This window comes from Elephantulus edwardii, unplaced genomic scaffold, assembly GCF_000299155.1.
Source record: "Elephantulus edwardii isolate Elephantulus edwardi_28Jun2011 unplaced genomic scaffold, EleEdw1.0 scaffold00022, whole genome shotgun sequence".
Lineage (NCBI taxonomy): Eukaryota > Metazoa > Chordata > Mammalia > Macroscelidea > Macroscelididae > Elephantulus > Elephantulus edwardii.
The window spans coordinates 25,603,278-25,625,844 of NW_006399772.1; the positions used below are offsets into that span (position 1 = coordinate 25,603,278).

Here is a 22,567-nt window from a genome sequence, read left to right on the forward strand (position 1 = left end):
CTATTCCTGGGGCCTTATTTTTTGCTATTAATATAGCATCTAGTTATTGTTTTAATTATACGACAAACTCAAATTTATATTAAAAACTATTAGTTTTTTAAATTTTTATATTAAAAAACTTCCAAATTTGTTGAGAAAAGTCTGAAATATTACAAAAAAATATTTCAGATATAAACAGAGATTTGGCCAACAAATTTTTATTCAACCAAAGTTCTTGAAGTAACATTTTATCATCATAATTTTGGAAGATAAGATGCTCCTTTTAATTTGACAAGAAAGTTGATTTAAGAAAATCCAAACTATTCTTATTTCACAAAGGATCAGCAAATATTTTATCTGCTCTGTGTTTTGAAACATTGCTAAAGGATATATTAGGTTCAGAACAATTAACACATTATGTTGAAGAAGTTTTGGTCCTTGGGCGGAAAGAGGAATTCTTCTAGAAAGTCAAGAGTTAGAAATGCAGGCAGTGACTGAGAAGGAGTTTGCCAAGAGTGACTTAGTCTGCAAATTATGTAGCTCAGTAATGAAATCTGTCTCCAGTATTAGCACTGTATGACAAGGCATCACAAATCCACCACCACTCCAAAATTTTCCTACAATCAGTTACAAAAGATTCCAAACTCCTCAAAGTGAAACAAAAATAATACAAATAATTTCATTTACATCCTTAAAATGAGCTAATTGAGGTGGAAAGTAATCTCCTCAAGAGTATTACAAATGAATTACTGAAAGCTATGAGCAACACTATAATTTTTTAAGACACTTTAGTATTTTCCTTTTAGAACACTCTAAAAGCCAGGACTATAACATACACACCAACAACTAGCATAAATATAATTTTTCTTTAAATTTTTTTAATTTTATTATTATTTTTGTGTGTCTGTGTACCGTCAAATCAGATCTGACTGGTACAGGAGGAGATTGTCCCTCCTTTCCCGGAAGAGCATCTGGTGGATTCAAACCATGGGCGTCTGGGATTGCAGTGCAGCTTCTTGCCACTAGGCCACCAGAGCTCCCCTCATAAATATAATTTGACATTACATACATTTTAAATAGTTCATTGAGTATTGTGATGTTAACGATTTATTATTCAAAATGGTTTTCTTAGCCACAGACCTTGACTTTGCCATGTAAATGGGCAGGAATATGCAAATAGGGCCCACCAGTCTATTATCTACAGGGGGATTGTCTAGTGTAAATTGAGCACATTCAGCAGCAGAATTTAAGAATATCATCATCAAAAAGGAAGAAGCAGAGAACTCAGTGCACCCTTTGGCGCTGCAGACCCTTGTGCCAGCAGACCTACAGGACGGCAGCAGCAGCCACAGCAGAGAACCAGAGATCTGACCTGAGACAGAGCTGACCTTGGGACTGCTGTTCCACGGTACCAGAGCCAGTAGTAGCCTTGGGTCAAGTTCTTTGAAGGATTAGGGGGTAGGAGTTAAGAAAACTCGGTAACACTGGCCTAATGCTGTGAGGCTGAAGGGGCTGTGAGTGCTCTTCAGAGGCTGTCCTGACTGAGAAATTCTATCCTGTTGTCAAATGAAATTATATCCTGTTAACTTCTCTAAATATCGTTGTTGTTGTTAGGTGCTGTTGAGTCGCTTGTGACTCATAGTGACCCTATGTACAACAGCTCTAAACTCTACTCTGTCCTGTGCCAATTGCACCAGCTCTGATACACCCATCCCAATTACCCCAGTCACTGAATCAATCCGCCTCATAGAGGGCCTTCCCTCCTGCGCCGTCCCTCCACCCTCCCAAGCATGATGTCCTTCTCCAAGTACTGGTCCCTTCTTACAACATGACCAAAGTATGTCAGACGAAGTCTCAGAATCCTTTCCTCCAAGGAGCAGCCCAGTTTAACCCTCTCTAGGAAGAATCTGTTTGTTTGTTTTTTTTCTTGGCAGTCCATGGTACCCTCAGCACTCTTCTCCAACACCAAAGCTCAAAAGCATCAATTTTCCTTCTATCCTCCCTGATCATGGTCCAGCTCTCTGATGCATAACAAGAGGCTGCAAAGACCATGGCCTGTATCAGATGCACCTTAGTCTCCAGAGACACACCATTGCTCTTCAGTACTTTAGAGAGGTCCCTAACAGCAGACTTTCCCATTGCAAAACGTCTTTTCATTTCCTGGCTGCTGGTGCCAAGAGTGTTGATTGTGGAGCCAAGCAGACGAAAGCTGTGAACAATCTCAATCTCTTCACCATCCATCCTGATGCTGCCAATTGGTCCAGTGGTGAGAATCTTTGTCTTCTTGACATTGAGCCTCAGTCCATACTGAAGGCTGCAGTCCTTGACCCTCTGCAGCAAGTGTATGAGGTCCTCCTCAGTTTCAGCAAGCAGGGTTGTGTCATCTGCATAACACAGACTGTTGATAGATCTTACACCAATCCTGATGCTGCATTTCTCCTCACAGAGACATGAGTATGGTTCTGTGAGCTCTATGGGCTATTGCAACAGATTTCAGACCCAGTAGAGCAGTAAGAGTGGTGCTGGAATTGATGGATAGAGATGAGAGAGTGTGGAGGGCATGTCAGACTTCATGGGATCTGGTTTTGTGTTGCAGAAATTGCTGGTGGGGACAGTTCCCCATCGTGGAATTAGCAGATGTCAGATATGGCCATCCCCACATGGTCCTTGCTTTTTTTACAAGTATCCATGAAAAACAAAAAGACCTCACTTTCTAAAATTATAAACTACTAGCGTCTGAATTTGTCTTTTTATACCCTTAACCCTGAGAAATCCACTTTTTTTTTTCATTTCCTAATACTGTGTGTTCCTCCTGCATTGACAACAGAAGGACCATTCTTGGAATATCCTACCTCCATCCACAATTAAACTGTCTATTTTTCTGGCCTTGTCTGGAAATTAAAGTGTTTCATGTTAATGAATTCTCCAAATAACTTAGATATACTGTTTTCAATGTCAACGCATCTTTTTCTTTTAATTGTTTTGTTGTTGATGATTGCTGTCAAGTCGAGCACAATTCATAGCAACTCTATGAACAAAAGACTTAATGCCTTTCCATAACTCTGATTGTTAACCCAAGTTCATAGAGTTTTCAGGGGCACGTGGTTTAGGAAGTAGATGACACTCTTGATTCCAAACCTGTTTTACAACTGGGAGCTCCACCAAACACTGTCCACAGTGGGAAATCTTTATTAGTTCACCAAAATACCTATTTATTTTTTTTAATGTAGTTGTTTTCTGTGGCCCTGGGGCCTGTTTTTCATTGTTTTTGATCAAGCATTCTTCAGGGTCGTATAGCCCTGGTATGTCCACTTGTGGTACAGAGATAACATGAGGTTGCTGTGAAGCTGAACACCGTGACACTGATGTGTCAAATGCAATAATGGTTACCCATGGTGGACAGTGTTTGGTGGAGCTCCCAGATTAAAACAATCTTGGAATCAGGAGTGGCATCCACTTCCATAAATAGCTTGCCTCTGGAAACTCTAGGAACCTGGAAAGAGGATGAAGGTCACACAAGTGTTGAGGACTTTCATTCTTAGGGTCGCTATGAGTCGCATGCAACTCGAGGGCACTTAATAACAACAGTTGTTTTTGTCTTCAAAACTCAAAGAGATACCTCACTACCATTGAGTAAACCTTTACTAAGGAGATTGCTCATATTTTTTCATGTGGAGCAGCTGGTGGACAAAACTGTTGTCCTGTAGACAAAACTTTTGCACTATGCCAGCAGGGCTCCGAACTCTGAGGAAACTTTTCCTCGAGACTCCCTAAAGCAGGCCCACTAAGACAGCACACACCTCACCCGGGTTACCCCTCCTCCTTTTTATCTCTGTTCCACTATGAGATTTTGCTACTCTTACTAACATTATGCCAGATTCTAGAAAATACCATTTTTACACAGGAAGAAAATGAGGCTCGGAAACGTCAAATAACCTGCCAAGGTCACAGCTGAGTGTGTGGAAGGGCTTATTTATGCAAAGCTCATACTCCACCCACTGCCTCTGCACAAGAAAAATGCAATGTGCTTTCTTAAAGTTATCAAATAAATCCCACTAGAGCTTAAGTGCGATTCCCCTAGGTTGGTGTACAGGTATAGATAACAGGAAAACGGAGATGTTTGGCCAAAGTTGCTTCCAGCTCTGTAATTTCGTTGTTTTAGAAGAGGAACTTTTCAAACTCTTTGCTACTTCCTTCTGGGTGAGTTAGGCCCATGAAGGAGTGAGCTTATTATGTGACAAATCTAAAAATAATTGCTGCCGCTTGCAGTGCTTGTACATTGTCCATCGAGGTGTTGCCCCGTTGAGAAAAACAAATACTTAAGGTTTTTTAAAGATTATCACAGTCTGCATCAGCAGTTCCAGAAAAAAAAGAGCTCCTTAGAAGCTCCTGCCCAGAGCAACAGCCAGCCAGAGCTTACCAGAAATACCCTAAAGCGCCACTTACTCTCCCTGCAGGTTGTTTTCAGTACAAATGCACAGTAAACAAACAAAGTTAGGAAGCATTTTAATAAACAGGAAGTCTGTGTTAGGATGATATTATTCCCACCTCAACAACTGGAAAACAAAGCGCCAGATTCGGACGTTTGTCCTGGACTAGAACCTCTGCTCATACCCAAGACGGAATAGCTAAACAGAGAGCTACTTGTCCATCATCTAATTAAAAATTATGTGACTAAGGTCTAAGAGAGATTAAAGGAACCACTGCAGGCGATTATCTAGTAATGTCCCTCGAACTGAGGGGCAACTGTAGTTAGAGACAATTACATGCATGGGGGGAAGAACTTCATTTGAAGTACGACTGATGATTTAGATCAAGGCATCAGATTTTACATTTTACAGCTCTTATTTGAGAAGATTATCAGGTGCCTTCCTAAAGAAGAAAAGCTACAAGAATTCTATTTCCTAATGTTATTGTTCATAACCAACTCCAGATGAAATAAGACCTTAACACAATGAAGCTGGTACTTTCATTTTATTTCCTATTTTAAAGATAAGGAAACTGAGATTTAGGGAGGTTAGGTAAATTACACAAGCTCATTTACTAGTAAGAAGAAAGCCATAATTTGAGCCAAGATCTATCTGACTAACGAGCTCATGCCTTTGATATACTGATGCCTAGATACCTCTGATATTCTGAAAGGAGGGCCATCGTTTGGAAAACGGGAGAAAAAAAAAGAAAAAAGACAAAAAAGCCAAACCTGAAAAGCTCTTCAGCTTTAGAAGTCATGAAAAATTACTAATTCAAAAAGAAAGAGAGTATGTATTAAGTAACCTCCCCTTAAATGGGAACTTCACAGCAGATTAGCAAAATAGCCTTTCAGAAATTCTAAAATAGAAATGAGACAGGTGAAATGAAGGAGAAATAGTATATATTGGAAGAAAAATAGGGCATGGAGTGATTCGAGGGGTTTTTCAATAACGAATTGCACCACTGGAACTTGAACCAACTTGAACCACAAGATTAACTTGCCAGCATGGAGAAAATTACCAAAGCCAACATTCTGAACATTTGTTTCTGAAGTGTGTCACCTCTTGCATGGGCCCTACCTCAGGAGCTGTAGCACTTACCTCTCTCTGAAAAAAATTCCAAGCATGAGTAAGCCACTGGTACCGAGGTAAGCCGTAATTTGTCATTCTTGCTTTCAAAGTGACCATATCTGACCACTGTACTGGGACCTGGAGACAAAAAGTATAGTATCAACAACTGTAACATACACACACGCTCACAAGTTCACTCACATAACCATGAAGTCTTGAAATACACTCCCATTGACAAATAACATTTTGAAGACTATTTTTTGTACTCTAAATTATATGGTTACTAAATATTTACCAAAAAATCTCTAAACGCAGAACTTTGTGCTAACTTTGTGCTAACATTACACCAATAAAATAATGAAAAATATCTGCAGTGCCATTATCAGGTTTAAGGAAATCTTAAAACAAGTAGGTACTTAAATGCCTTGTAGAGTCACCTGAAGGGCTACTTGTAATCAATGACCCCCCAAAAAAGGACCAATCAGCTCTCATAATACTTGTACTGTCATGTTTGGAATGACTGTGGTTAGTATGGCCTAGTGGCAAAAAGCTGTGCTGCAACCTGAAGGTACACAGTTCGAATCCATCAGCTGCTCTGTGGGAAAAGGATGGGCAATCTCCTCCTGTGCAATTACCTGACTCTGATAACCCACCAGAGGTTCGGCTATGGGTCTATTCTGACTCAAAGGTACACAACAACAATGTGATAAAGGGGTGGGGGTGGGGGGAGAGTAAAAAGAAAAAGAGTTTAAATCCAGTCAAGCCTCTCATTAATAGTAGCTCTAAAAATACCTCTCTCTCAAAAAAAAAATGGATTTTAAAGTCATGTTCAAATTTTAGAAAGACGAGTTGTCAATCTGAGTCATATTTTGTGCTTCCATTTTCAACTCATCTAATACCACTTCCCTTAACACTTTGGTCATGACAAACCATCAGGTATGCAATGCAGCACTTGGCCAGAATCTTAGCAGCCTATCATGGGACGTTTCATCTAAGGGATCAGAGCCATAATCAAAGTATACAAATCTTAGTCTCGTCAGACATGTGGCACTCAAGCAACCCTTGAGAAATCAGATACACAGCCATGTGCGCGTCATGCAGTAGCAGAGACCAGGCTTGGAATAGCACGCTAGTACTCGAGTGTAGTAAAGATCAGTGCGGGGGAAGGGGTGAAAAGAAGAGAAAGGGGAAAAGTGAAAAAATATAGCCTCAAAGGAGTTTGAGATATGGACTGCTTGGGAAAATTATAAAAAGCTAGTACCAGTAATGGAGTTCTGGTGGTCAGTGGTAAGGAGCTGCAATGCAATCCCAAAGGCAAGTGGTTCAAATCCACCAGCTGCTTGTGTGGGAGAAAGATGGGCAGTCTCCTCCTGTGCAATTCAACTGCCTCTGAAAACCTGCTGGAGGGTCAGCTATGAGTCAGCTCTGACCCAATGCTATGTAACAAAACAACAGTGGTAGAAACGGAGCTCTGGTGGCTTAGTGGTAAGGCACTGCATTGCCAACACAAAGAGACATGATTCAAATCCACCAGCTGCTCTGTGGAAGAAAGATGGCCAAACTCCACCTGGTGATTTACTGTCCCGGAAAGCCTGCAGGAGGGCCAGCTATGGGTCGGTTCTGACACAAGAGAACTCAACAAAAAAACAGGACTAGAAAGTAAAATCAAACTCTTACGGCCTAGTCAGCAGGGAGTTTCACTGCTAACACAAAGGTATGTCCTCGCAGGTTGTTCCAAGCCACTTGCAGTTCCACGGGAGGAAAGAAGGCAGCATCCTCGAATGCAGTTAACAGTCTCTAAAATCCACTGGAGGGTCAGCTGCGAGAGGTTTTGACTCAACAGCAATGAAAGTGAGTAAGAGTAGAAGAAGGGGGCAAGGTGCGAGGGCTCTTCTCCTTGCCACTGATTGCCTTGGAACCTTCTAGAGGGCTGCTGAGTCAGAAGAGATTCACGAACAGTGCGTTTGAGAGGTTTTTTGTTTGCTTGCTTGATCTGGGGATTTTTGGTGGTAGGAATAGTTTTTAAATGTATAATGACATACATTCTTTATCTTCAGCCTTGTTTTCAATTTCTATGAACTGGAAACCTACAATCGCAACCAAAACACCAAAGTCTAGGAAATTAACAAAAGTCTAAACGACTCGCAGAAAATGAGCATCATCTCACATCTTGTGGGGCATAAAGCACATGGATATTGATAAATTCCCCAGAAAATACTACTCAGAAACAATTCATGCTAGGGAGAAATTTTGATCTAGAGGAAGAAAAAGGAGGAGACAGGGGAAATGTGTACACAGCAGAGCAACAGGGAAAGAGAGGGTCAGCCTCCAGTGATTAGGACAGTCATTTTTTCCAAAACAAAGTATAGGTTTGTTCCCCTTTGTGACCACAATTGATCTGAGACCAGAAGTGGCAAGAAACAAGGGACCACTGAGGTTTTGGCACAAAATACTGCAATCTTGCCATAAAGCTGAACAGACATTTATGAGTTATTTACACGGAACAGCCCACAGCACAAAGCCCAGTTCTCCGTAAAGCTGGATTCTGCGAAATTTGGCAGATAATAAACTTTAATGGTACTTTTCATTCACACTGCCATTAGTGTAAAAGCAATAAAGAAACCTGACAAACTTCTTTGCTAAAGAACTATTTTCCACTGTTCACATTGAAACAGCCCTTGTTTTATTCCTGTGATTTCGTGGGGCAAATTGACCCAAGCAAAACAGTAATGCACGCCGTGGACTAAAGCATGCATCCAGCTTGGACCTCTGCAGTACCAGCATGCTTTCCACGACACATCCCTCCATATAATAATAGTAGAACTTCCTTTCATTTTCTAATGTTTTCTTAGAATTATATTAGAATTGTAACATTTCCTAATTGTCCTAAATTAATTTTAAACACGCTATCACTTAGATTAAGCCAATGTTAGTATCACCCAGCCACTGTACAATCCACTTAAAAGTCAACATAAAGTACATTCATTTTTAAAGACAGAGGAAATTGTTCTTTAAATTATAAAAGAGAGTGATATCAAAAGTTAAGGTAAGATTATCCTACATAGAGAAAGATAACTAGTGAAATAGGTATGAGGATCCAAGGTGGGGAGGGGAGGAGCAGAAGGGTGGGGACAGGCGGGCGGGGACTAATCATAGGGTTGTATAATTTGATGGGAAGAGGGAGGGGTGGGTAAAGGAAATGGGAAAGATTTGGTGTGAAAGAACAATGTATATGAACTTTGTAAGCAAACCAGTTTAAAAGAAAATTTATTTTTAAAAAATGCTAAGGTTAAGGCAAGGAGATTCTCACCACAGGGACAACTGGCAGCATCAGGATGGATGGTGAAGAGATTGAGATTGTTCACAGCTTTAGTTTGCTTGGCTACACAGTCAACACTCTTGGCACCAGTAGCCAGGAAAATAAAAGGCGTATTTCCATGGGAAAGTCTGCCATTAGGGACCTCTCCAAAGTACTGAAGAGCTATGGTGTCTCTCTGGAGACTAAGGTGCATCTGATACAGGCCATGGTCTTTGTGATCACTTGTTATGCATCAGAGAGTTAGTTGGACAGTGACTAAGGAGGATAGAAGGAGATGCCTTTGAGCTGTGGTGGTGGAGAAGAATATAGAGCAGTATGGACTGCTAGGAAAACAAACAGATTCATCCTGGAAAGGGTTAAACCAGGCGGCTCCTTGGAGGCAAGGATTCTGCAGCTCTGTCTAATATACTTTGGACATGTTGTAAGGAGGGACAGGTCCTTGGAGAGGGACAACATGCTTGGTAGGGTGGAGGGACAGGACAGGACAGGAAAGCCCTCTATGAGGTGGATTGATTCAGTGACTGGGGTAATCGGGATGGGTGTATCAGAGACGGTGCGATTGGCACAGGACAGAGCAGAGTTTAGGGCTGTTGTACATAGGGTTGCTATGAGTCGCAAGCAACTCGACGGCACATAACAACAAACAACAACAACAAGGTAAGGAGATTTAAGAATTAATAAAAGTATTGATCTCCTATCCTCTGAATGCCAAGGAGATAAATTTACCATTTGAAAACAGAAACACTGGAGAGACAGCATTACATAAAATACATAGAAACTAACTCCTTGGAACTAGTTTTTTTCCTTTCACTCTTCTAACCAGAACAAAGAGAGAAATAGAATAGAAATATAATACTCAAATGCAGTAACAAACTCCTATTTTAAAGACAGATTTTGTTTTGAAGACAAGTTTTTATTTCTTTTACATTAAATTTACGAAAACTTGCCATGGTTTGTCAATTAGTTTTTTTAAAAAATAGAAAAAACAATCATCAAATCTGCCTTCTTACAGAGTTGTCTTGGTGTGGAAGCAGGGGTATTTTCTCCAGGTTCAGATAGGTGGTGGCAGCTACATAATTCACCTATAAATTAGATGATACAGTGTAGCTTTGTGTCAACTTTCACTGAGTCCTCCAGACAGTCTCCCAAGAGAGCAGCAGCAGATCCACCACGCTGGTGTTGTGGGCCACTGAGCCACAAGCGACCCTCTGGAGTGTGCAGGGCCCATAGCGGACCCTCCAGTGGGTTTCCAGGGACAGTTGGTCCCATGGGAGGAGCCTGCCCATCATTAGCTGGTGAATTCAAACAATGTGCCTTTGGGATTGCAGTGCAGCTTCTTACGGCTAGGCCATAAGAGTTCCCTAGATCTACCACAGAATACATAACAACTGAATCAGTGTGATTCCATTTAACTACTTGTCAACCAAAATGTCTCCCTTCTCTGAAGTAAATAATCCATGTCATGATGGTTTTTCAACAGTATTTAAGAGTCCCAGGGGGAACTTGTCACAAACATCTTACTCTTATCCGTTGCTCCCCTGACTTCCTCTCTACTGTAATGGAGAAAGATTGTGGCTTACAGGACGGTGACATCTTATTTCTTTAAGAATTCCTCGGGTGTCTCCTAATGTAGTCAGTCCAAGAGCCACCTATTCAAAAACACTTCATAGGAGACTAAATTACTCCATGATGCTTACAGTGGAAAACTCTGGCTGGCCTCCATGAAAACAGTCCGCATTCCCAGATATCCAAAGGTATTATGACCTCACTGGTGACAAATGCCCCAATTAAATTAGCACACATGGAGTAGGAACAGCCACTGCAAGTGAGGGGGAGGCCCAAGTGCTGGACCAAATGGACTGGTGACCCCTCCAGGCTGAGGACATCTTATCCTCATTTACTCCAACATATCCACAAAGGCTGTCCCTGCAGCTTCACCCACTGAAACAAAAGAGGGTGAAGGTGCTCACGAGTGGTTTCCAAGTACCGAGTCTCAGACTGAGAGAGCATGTCTGCTCTATGCCGTACAAACAGCAACCCTTCAAACGCACTCCTAGACGTGGAAGAAGACCTGGAGGCTAATTTTGAAGAGGAGGGAGTGTATCTTCTCCTCATAGGTGTTATGCTGTCATCAGCATTTTATGCCGTTTTCATGGAGGCTTCTAAGCATGAGCAAAGAAATCGTGCTGCAGATGAGAAATCCTTCCTTTTATATACCGTAGCTGGAAAATCTCCTTTTAGAACAGAGTATTTTTACTCTGTTCTGTGCATGTTTTAAAACTTTGCAGAATTAAAGACATGCACCACAGCTTATCCCATGCAAAGCTACAAATCGTGACTTGGAAAGCTGCTTTAGAATAGATACATGAAAGGGTCTTTGTTCAGAAGCATTTGGGGTACTCCTGATACGGAGCAGTTATTGTTAGCTGCCATCAAGTCCATTTTGACTCTTGGCAAGAAATACCCTAATTAATAATAATGTGTTTCGATTACTCTAAAATAAAAAGATTTAGAAGGCTAGACTGAACACTGTTTGGCATCACGTTTACTTCCATTTTGAACTCACCATAATTTCCTGCTCATATGTCCAAACACCACAAGCCAGCTCTACACAGAAAATGACAAGTAAACTTCCAAAGTACTGCGGGAAAACAGAAAAGGATGCTGTTAGTATTGGATCAAAGCAAAACATGGTCTTTAGAGACAAGCTAAATGTTCTTCAGAGCTGTGTTCATCTGGCAGAAAAGCAGAGAGTAGTACATTTTCACAAGGCTTCCTTGACAACAGATGGAAGAAGGCTCAAGTTCAGAGACCTCTGCAGACAATACTCAAATGCTCACCTAAGGGGCCACTTCTTCTGGCTCATCTTCAGGGGAAAATCTTTTCTAAATGCCAGTACTCTGATTAGGTCGTCTATTTGATAAACTATAATCAAGATAAACTATAATCAAGTTCTCTAAACCAGGGGAGAAAAACGGAACCTATTTTTTTGAAGTTCCAGGCTCTACTTATAAGCAAATATTAACTAATCATCATAGGCAAGGGGACCACCGAGGTATTCTGAGCGATACAGGAGGAAATCTTAATTGTTGCTCATGCTTTTAAAAAATGTATAAACTAATGTTCTGTTACTGTGACACTGATGTGTCAAATGTGATAATGGTTGCCCATGGTGGACAGTGTTTGATGGAGTGGCATCCACTTCTGAAACAGCTTGCCTCAGGAATCTCTATGAACTTAGATAAATGATGAAAGTTATATGTGCTCAGGACTTTTGTTCATAGGATCACTATGAGTTGTGTACGACTCAATGGCACTTAATAATAAAACAATGTTCTATTACATGGTAGGCACTGCGATAGGCATAAAGAGTTTCAGAACTTCTGATAAAGTACATATATTGTTCTTACCAGAAGAGACCCTAATACTGTACCTGAGTGTCGAGAAGCCAAAGCAAAGGGAAGAAATCAGGAACTTAAAGACCTGAATACAAGATTCCAAAAGGCAGCTCTGGAAGGCTAAGCAAAATGTTACAATGAAATGTGCAAAGGGCTGGAGTTGGAAAATCAAAAGGGCTGAACTTGGCATTTCTTAAACTGAAAAAGAACTAAAGAACAAACTCAAGCCTCAAGTTGCAATACTTAAGGATGCTACAGGCAGAATACTGAATGATTCAGGAAGCATTAAGAGAAGATGAAAGGAGTACACTGACTCTCTGTACCAAAAAGAATTGGATGACAAAAGAATTTCATAAAACAACATATGATCAAAAGACAGTGGTGATGAAAGTTCAAACTGCTGAAAAAAATGGCAACAACAACAACAAAAACCCCACAAGACCCCAGGAATTGATGGGCTACCAATTTACATATTTCAACAACATATTTCAACAGCCTTGGACATGTTCACCAGGTTGTGCCAAGAAATCTACAGGACAACTACCCACCCAACTGACTGGAAGAGATCCATATTTATTTCTATTCCAAAAAAAGGTGAGCTGAAAGAGTGTGGAAATTATCAGACAATATCACTAAGATCACATACAAGCAAAACCCTGCTGAAGATTATTAAAAAAAAAATGACTGGAATAGTACATTGACAGAGAACTACCAGAAATACAAGCTGGGTTTAAAGGAGGCCATGTTACTAGAGACATCATTGCCAATGTCAGATGGATCTTGGCTGAAAGCAAAGAGTAACAGAGGAATGCTTATCTCTGTTTCATAGACTGTGTAAATACACTTAGTTGTGTGGATCAAATTCTGGCTAACTAACCTTGAGAAGAACAGAAATCCTAGAACACCTGATTGTGCTCATGTAAAACTTACACTTGGATCAGGAAGCAATCCTTACAACAGAGCAAGGAAACACTATATGGTTCAAAATAGGGAAAGGAGTGGGTCATGAATGTGTCCTGTCTCTATACCTTTTCAATCAGTATGCAGAACAGATCATTTGGGAGGCTGGGCTTTATGAGGAGGAATGTGGCATCAGGATTGGAGGAAGACTCATCAACAGCTTGAGATACGCACATGACACACCTTGCTTGCCGAAACTGAAGAGGACCTGAAGCATTTGCTGCAGAGGATCAAGGACTGAGGGTACAGACTGAAGCCCAACATCAAGAAGACAAAGATTCTCACCACTGGGCCGATTGGAAGCATCATAATAGATGGAGCAGAGATTGAGGGTGTTAACAATTTCAGCTTCCCGGCTCCATATTCAACACTCATGGCACCAGCAGTCAGGAAACCAAAAGATGAATTACATTGGGGACTGTCTGCTATCAGGGACCTCTGCAAAGTTCTAAAGAGTAATGATGTCAGTCTAGAGACTAAGGTGAACCTAATCCAGGCCATGGTCTTTGCAATTACTTGCTATGTATCTGAGAGCTGGTAATGACTAAGAATGACAGAAGAAGAATTGATGCCTTTGAGCTGTGATGCTGAAGAAGAGTACTGAACATACCATGGACCACCAGGAGGACAAAAAGGTCTGTCTTGGAGAGGGCGAAACCAAGTTTCTCCTTGGAAGCTAGAATTTTGAAGCTCCGTCTCACATACTTTGGACATGTGGCCAGGAGGGACCCATCCTTGAAGAATGATATCATGCTCAGAAGGGTAATGGGACAGCACAGGAGAGGAAGATTCTGGATGAGATGGACTGACACAATAACTTGGGTAACGGAAGGAGATGGGCTCAGGATAGTCCAGGGTTCAGAGCTATTGTACAGAGGGTTGCTATGAGTATTAGGTGACTTGTTGGCACATAACAACAACAATATGCCATCAAGTCAGAGCCTACCAACAGCTGATCCTCCAGCAGGTTTTCAGAGGCTTTAAATCACATGGGAGGAGACTGATTATCACTATTCTGGACTGGTAGATTCAAACCACCTGCTGTTGGGTTAGCAGCACAACTGCTTATCCACTAGGCCACCAGAGCTCTCTACAGCATTGGTAAAGAAATAGCAAAGTTGAATACAAAGTCAAAAACAGAAGTAAAGAGAGATTCAGAGCATCCTCTAAGAGATGTGTGCTGGGTCCAAACACTGAAGAAGACCAAAGAGAAGAAGCTCTGGTGGATTTGTTCTTAGCAAGTTCCTCCATGAGCCAAGGCTGCACTTCTCAGGCAGTTAAAATCCACCAAAGAAAGACAGGCAGTCTTCTCCTCTTGAGAGTTACAGCCTTGGAAACTCTGTGAGAAGGAATAAACTTGACAGCAGTAAGTTGAAATTTTTTTTAGAGTAAAGCATTGAGAAAATGCCAAGTAAATATTAATAAACATGTAGAGGTAGCCAAAAAGTAGAAGAATATTCATTAAACCGACTCATCTTGCATTAGTGGAAGGTCACAAAGGATGGTATCATCCTCATCTAATTAAGGTTGAGTTAGAAACAACTCACAGCTTCGGTGGGTTCCAGGCTGTAAACCAAACACAAGGACACTGCCCACCATTCTCCCTTGGAGATGCTGTCGATTTGAACTGCAACACACATCTCTTCTGTTTCCTTCACTGTATGTTGTTATCGTGATGTACCACCGTGTTGAAAGCAACCCACAGCTGACCCTCCAGTAAATTTTCAGAGGCATTAAATCACATGGGAGGAGACTGTCCATCTTTCCCTAACAAAGCAGCTAGTAGATTCAAACTGCATACCTTTGCTTTGACAGTACAATTCCTTACCACTAAGCCACCAGTTGTGCCATCTGCATAACAAAGGTTGTTGTTGAATCTTTCTCCAATCCTGATGCCACATTCCTATTCATAATGTTCACCTTCCCAAATGATCTGTTCTGCATATAGATTGAAAAGGTATGGCGATAGGACACACCTTTCCTGATCCTGAACCATGCAATGATTCCCTGCTCTGTTCTGACTACCGCTTCCAAGTATAGGTTTCACATGAGCACAATCAATTGTTCTGGGATTCCCATTCTTCTCAGAGTTAGCCACAGTTTGTGTGATCCACACAGTCAAATGCCTTTGTATAGTCAATGAAACAGAGATGGGCATTCCTCTGGTATGCTTTGCTTTCAGCCAAGATCCATGTAAGTTTGGCTATGATGGCCCGAGTGCCAGGGTCTCTTCTAAACCCAGCCTGTGCATCGACAGTTCTCTGCTGACATACTGTTCCAGTCATTTCTGGATAATCTTCAGAAGGGTCTTGTCTGCATGTGATATTTCCACACTCTGTTAGGTCACATTTTTTTTTAAATGGGAATAAATACAGATCTCTTCCATTCAGCCAGGTAGTTGACGTACAGATTTCTTGGTATAACCTGGTGAGTACGTCCAGAGTAGGATCTGTTTGCTGAAATATGTCAATTGGTATTCCATCAATTTCTGAGGCCTTGGTTTTTTGCAAATTCCTTCAGAGCAGCTTGAACTTCCTCCTTCATCACCATAAGTTCTTGATCAACAACCTGTATTACGCAGATGGCCACACACACACAACCTTGCATGCTGAAACTGAAGAGGACATGAGTGAGATGTTTGTTGCAGAAGGTCAAGGACTGTAATCTTCAATATGGATTAAAGCTCAACATCAAGGAAACAAAGATTTTTATCACTAGGCCCTACTGGCAGCTTCATGACGGATTGAGAAGAGACTGAGATTGTTGATAACTTCAGATTGCTTGGTTCCACAATCTTGGCACCAACAGTCAAGAAATCAAAGGCAAATTGCACTGGGAAAGTCTGCTATCAGGGACCTTTCTAGAGTCTTGAAGAGCAACGATGTCAGTCTGGAGACTAAGGTGCACCTGATCCAGGCCATCATTTTCACAATGACTTGGTATGCATCAGAAAGCTGGGCAACTCTCTAGGATGATAGAAAGATCGATGTCTTTCAGTTATGGTGCTGGAGAAGAGTGTTAAACATACTGTGGCCTGCCAGCAGAACAAACAAGTCTGTCCTGAAGAAAGTGAAACCAAGCTGCTCCCCGGAGGCAAGAATATTGAGATTTCAACTCACGTTCTTTGGGCATGTGGCCAGGAGGTACCAGTCCTTAGAGAGGGACATCATGCTTAGAAAGGTGGAAGGACAATGCAGGATTAGATGGATTGGAGCAGTGACTGGAGCAATGAGATCAGGTCTGTTGGAGATGATGAGATTGGTGCAGGACAGGGAAGCTTTCAGAGCTAATGTACATAGGGTTGTTATGAGTTGCAGGTGACTCGATGGCGCATAACAACAACAACAACAGGAAGCCATGAGAGCTCCCTGTTTCTGGCTAGAGAAAAGCACCCGTGCCAGTCTAGGCTGGACAGCAACATGGCACTCTCTTCGCTAGATATCCTTTCCCTCTGGAATGGTGGAGAGGGCTCTGAATGTGTAATCAGAGGGTCAGAGTTCTGGCGCCTGGCTACTGTTAACCACTCTGAAAGGACCACCACAGAAGGTCCCAGGTAGAGTGGGAGACCAAGGTAAAACAAAACTCAAAATAATCTTGGTCAGGCTCACTGGGCTGCTTCCTTTTGAGCCAGGCCCTGAACTCACCCCTCAGGCACAGCACGTAAAACACCCAACTGCACACGACATGAGGGCAGAACTTGTCTTAAGATAAAACTCAGATGACAGGAAGAGAAAGGATGGCGGGACAAAGGCAGGAGCTGTGGAATGATAGCAAGAAGACTGAGGCTACAATGTAGGGCTCTGATCAATGAAAATAAAGGGAAAATTATTAAAGTGAAAACCCAGCTGGGGAAAAAAAGACAATGAGATCTTCAGCCAATCATTTTAACGGTCCCAGCTTCAGTTTACTAGTGTAAAGGGAAGACAGAAAAATAAAACCTTCCTCACTGGTGTCAAGATTGATTTCATGCAAGGGAAAGTGCTTTGGAAAATGTAATAGCATTAGACGAAAGCTGTTCTGTCCTGGTTGTGAAATACAAGGCAATATTGACTTTTCTTTTCCTCCTGGACATGGGCTTCATTCCCTGCAATTTGCCACAGTGCCGTTCTCATAATTGTTTCCAGTACCTCACCGCTTGGTCTTTACCATTCTGCTCCCCTCCTTCCTTCGTGGAGAGGGTTTCGCATCGGCCGGATTTCAGGCCTCAGAAGGCTCTGCTTTTTAACCACTTGGCTGCGTTACCAACAAGGCACACTGCTCACTTTTACTGCCAGACAATCAGTTCTAGCTGGCAGGGATCTTGTTCTTAAACATTACTTTAACTCCAAAGCCCAGCAGTACCTGTCACACAGCAGGTATTCAATAAATGTCGGTAGAAATAATGATCAGTTACCAATAAAAAAACCCCAAACAAACAATTTCAGCATTTCCTTGGGTTTCTCTGACTCATTTGAACTTCAAGTTGCTTGTTAACATTCAACTCCCTCTACTTCTACTTCCAAATTTACTATTTATAACCTTGCCCCTGTGTCTGACTGGGTGTCTTTCTGTGTGTTAAACTAAGAGAATCCACTGTGCCTTTAATGATTTAAGACCATTTATATAGTGAAATAAAAGACACATATACAGGCTTGCCTTGTGTCTCCTATTCTACCATCAACTGAATAGTTTCAGCAAATGAAGAATGCAGGGATGAAGAGAAGTGTATTTATAAAAGGAAAACAGAACATAATGATTTGCAATACAAACTATTTTATTGCCTTTGAAACTTATTCAATACAGAGTCCCTTGAAATAGTGAAGTTCTTCTATTCTAATTAAACTAAAGCTTAAGTTCTACAGATAAGTTTTATATTCTAAACATATGTTCACGAGAAGGGAAAAATACCCCGCATCACATAAGGGACACTTCATGATAATGAAAACATCCCTAAAAATGGTGTAATTCACTAGCTATTTTAATAAAATCCCTCATATTGAAAATAATAATCTTTCATTTCAAAGATGAGTCCTCAGGAGAGTAGACAAAAGAAGATATGACAGAGTAACTATATGTGAAAGTGTTTATGGACACTTGATAAAAAAACACACATACACACTGAAAAAACACCCAAAACCAATGTAAAAAAAGAAAACACAGCAAAATTGTACAAAAGAAAGATGATGGATTTTGAGACAAAATAAGACTTCATATTCTGACTCCTTTACATACCAGCTGAATGAATTCTGACTAACTATTAAGCCTCAGTTTCTTTATCTGTTAAATAGGAATATTAAGACTAACTTGTAGGGTTATACTAAGGATTAAAAGTTTTCTGTTCCTCTCTTTTAATTCAGCATTTCTTTCCTCTGTTTTCATCTCTCTTCATTGTAAGGCAAGCTTCACAGTCTCTTTTAACATCCATTTAAGTCTCTTCTTTCTCCCATGTCTTTGAAATGACTTTTGATTTCTTCATGGATCAATATCCCTGATATTTTCCGACAATTCATTTCTTTAGTGTTCAGTGCATCAAATCTACCCTTGAGACTGTTTTTTGTTAAATTATGATTACGTTTTATTAGTTTTCATGAACATTTACAGAGATTTTGGGTTCTCATTCATTCATTGTTGCACTGTGAGACTGTTTTTAAATTCAGGTGGTTCTTGTATGAAGAAGAATGCGGCATTACGCAGATGCTGCAACCTGCTCAGGAAGAGGATGTGAAAGCTTGCTGCAGACCAGTGTGGGTTACATCTCAGCATCAAGGGGAAAAGCATCACCAATGGAACAATAGGGACCATCATGACAGATGGAGAAATAAATTGAAGGGGTCAATGATTTCATCTTATTGGGATTCACAGCTAATCCCACTGTAACAGCAGTTAAGAAATCAAAAGGTGTACTGAGTGGAGAATGTGGTCAATTTAAACAATTAAGTATGCTTGATCCAAGCAATGTCATTTTCAAATGCCTCATACTCTTGAACTATGGACAATGAATAAGAAGGACAGAAGAATGGATACCTTAGAATAGTATTGTTGGAGAAGAGTACTGAATATGCCAAGAACAAGCACGCTTGTCTTAGAGAAATTGCTACCAGGATGTCTCTTAGAGGCGGTGATGGCAAAACTTTGTCTCACATACTTTGTCATGTTGTCAGGTGGGGAAGGAGGGGTCCAGTCCTTGGAAAAAGACTCCACGCTGGGAAGGGTGGAAGGTCAGAGAAAGAGCAGATGACCTTCTGCAAGATGAACTTTGGCTAAGTAACTGTAAAAACTGTGTGTCTGAGCAAATCAGAGCTCTTGAGGATGGTGTAGGTTAGGAAAGGGTTCTGATTTGCTGTTCACAGGGTCTCTATAATCCTAGTGGACTTGACAGTGCCTAACAACAAGTATTCAAAGAGGCAGCATGCCAAGCACAGAGCAGTAGCATGGGAACATAGTTCAAATGGAAACTCTCTGTGAACAGCAGATACACTCGAACAAGAGATAGACTTCAAATACCTAGCACTGCCTGATACTTTGTAGGTACCCAATACATATTTCTTGAATAAAATATAACCAAGATTAGATGACAGTTAACAAGTAAAAGTGTTCATCTTCTTGAGATTATCTATTACTCTTGACAGAGGAGACATTTCCATAATCTGAAATCGTTGCTTCTGTTGGGTGCCACTGAGTCAACTTTGACTTATTTGACTCCATGTGGCAGAAACAAAGCTGTGCCACGGATCTTGACTGTAACCTTTAACGAAGCAAATTGCCAAGACTGATACTTCAACTCACCAATTTCTCAGTTAGCCACCCAATGCTTAATCATTGTGCCACAAATGGTCCCAATCCCATAAATTACTTGTTAAAGTTCCTCATAAGATTCACAGCTGGTGAGAGTATAGTTTTTATGCTGTATATCCTCTTGCAAATGTCTTCTTTACTAGGAAACTAAGGCAGGACGGACACTGAGGGTAGAAATACAATTATTTCATATGAAGTATAAAAACTGACTGTTCTCTTATTTCAAACTAAGTAAAATCGGGCCAAACATTGGCAAGAATTGCATACGCTATCATCCCTTTATGGGGCTCTGGTGGCTTAGTAATAAGAATCTGAGCTGCAATTCTGAAGGCACAGGGTTCAAATCCTCTAGCTGTTCCACAGGAGGAGGACAGGTAATCACCTCCCGTGAAGTTACTGCCTCTGAAAACCCACTAGAAGGTCAGCTCTGGGTCATTTCTGACTTGACTATATACAACAACAACAACAACATTCCTTTACACACTGGAGGTATTTGAGGAAGTAAGGAGAACATAAAATCCTGCAATTCTAAGTACAGTTTAGTGACTTGAGAAAAAGAGAATGAACAGAAATGAAGCTAATGTGTTTCCCTCATTAAAGGTCATTTCACCTCAATACATAATGTACAGATAAAACAGTCAAATCTCCAAACTGTCCTTTTCTTAAAGCAACACAATTATCCTGAGACTCGCCTCCAAATATCCACATGCACTTGAGCCTTTTCCCTCCTCAGCATCACTCTTGTTGCTGGGCCTCTGAGTCAATGCTCACTCCTCGCAGCCCCCAGTGACAGAGGGGACCCACACCACAGGGTTTGGGGCGCCACCATCTTTACCAAAGCGAATCTCCAGGACTCTTGCCACTGGCGAGGTTTGAACTACCAACTTCTCAGTTAGCAGCTAAGGACTCTATCTACTGTCACCAGGACTTATAAAATGCCACTAAAGCAATGAATGGATATTTTAAGAGAGATTAGTCCATAAACGAGACAATTTGGAAGGTGCAAAGTAGACAGTAGAGAAACAAACAACTCAGAAGTTCCTACCAGCTGAATTCTAATCTAAACACAAGTGCTGCTTACCTAAAAGTTGGAGGCCTGGATCCACTTAGAGGGCCTTTGGTGTTGGAGAAGAGTGCTGACTATACCATGGACTGCCAAAAGATCGAAAAGGGTATGTCTTGGAAAAGGTGTGGCCAGAGTGCTCCTTGGAGCAAAGCTTTGTCTCTTATACTTTGGACATATTGCTAGGAGAGGCTATTCCTTGGAAAAGTGTATCATGCTTGAAAGGGGATGGAGGGTCAGCAAAAGAGAGGGTCACCCCATTCTAGGTAGAGTGACACAGTAACCACAGCAATGAGCTCAAGTGTGTCAGAAATGGCGAAGATGGCACAGGATAAGTCAGGATTCAGACCTGTTGTGTACAGGGTCACTATGAGTCATAATCAACTCAAGGACACATAGCAACAACAGATGTTCTTTGAAAGAAAGACCTGGTGTTTAGTTTTTAAAAATATGCCATTATAAACTCTATGAATCAGAAAAGGATCTGGTTACTGGTAACCCAGTTTCTGTTTCTGTGCCCCATCAAGTCAGAACTGACCCATAGCTGACCCTCTAGTGAGTTTTCAGTGGCTATAAATTGCCTGGGAGGAGACTGTCCACCTTACTCCTATAGAACAACTGGAGTATTCAAACCATGCACCTTTGCAGTGGCAGCATAGTTCTTTACCACTAGGTTAGCAGAGCTGCCTGGTCACCCACTAGTGGGGAAAAGTGAGAAATAACACAATTTATATTTCCAATCCAACACTCAGATCTACCATTCATAGTCACGGCAACCCTCCACTGGGTCTCTGGCCCTAACCACAGTGTCCTGAAAACACCCAAGAACTGACAATCCTACATATCTCTTTTAGTGGGTGAAGGCAGCCCTAAAAAAAAGGAAGAATTATAAAATTCTGTTTAAGATGTTAGACCCTCAGTTTTCACTTACACTATAAAGCCCCACTCTGTAAAACAAACCTTTCAGAAAGTATCCTGTGGAGACAAAAACAAAGAATCTCAAGACTGGGGTGATACTACGTATAATGTAGCAGAAAGTGCAATACCACAAACAGGATTGCAAGCCATACCTTTCCTGCATAGGCTAAAAACTCTAGTAAACCAAAATAACACTGGACTGATGAACACAGGCTTGAGACCTAGAGAACAGAGGCACAAGGCTCCTGAGGGAAACTGATCACTCATCGATAATTTTATACCCATCAAAATTAACACCCAAGAGGACATATCCAGGCATACCAGCATTTTAAAATGCATTTCCTACATAGTCTTTCTTAGGAAGCCACAGATATGCTTCCTGAAACATGAAATAGAGAAAGAAAATGACTCAGAATACAGGAAACGTGAGATTTAATACAAAAGCAGGAAATCCAGAGCGGCAGGGAGTATGTTCACCACAACGGAGAGAGTTTCCTAGACAGGAGTAGGTCTAGAAGGTTCTGAAATAGGCTTCTTCTGTATGCAAAACTGTCAGTTTCTCAATTCATTTATTTATTGATGGACATCTGGGCTATTTCCATTTCCTTGCTCCTAT

At 41.2% G+C, this 22,567-nt stretch overlaps 1 protein-coding gene across 1 annotated transcript in view; it reads right to left on the bottom strand.

Moving 5' to 3' along the window:
- TSPAN12 (tetraspanin 12) overlaps positions 1-22,567 on the bottom strand; it is a 91,714-nt gene that overhangs the window by 22,882 nt on the left and 46,265 nt on the right. The window contains exons 4-5 of the mRNA XM_006882670.1: positions 11,405-11,479; positions 5,550-5,657 (exon numbers count right to left, since the gene is read on the bottom strand). Of these exons, the coding sequence (XP_006882732.1) occupies positions 5,550-5,657; positions 11,405-11,479 (183 nt within the window). The remainder of the gene's footprint in view (positions 1-5,549; positions 5,658-11,404; positions 11,480-22,567) is intronic.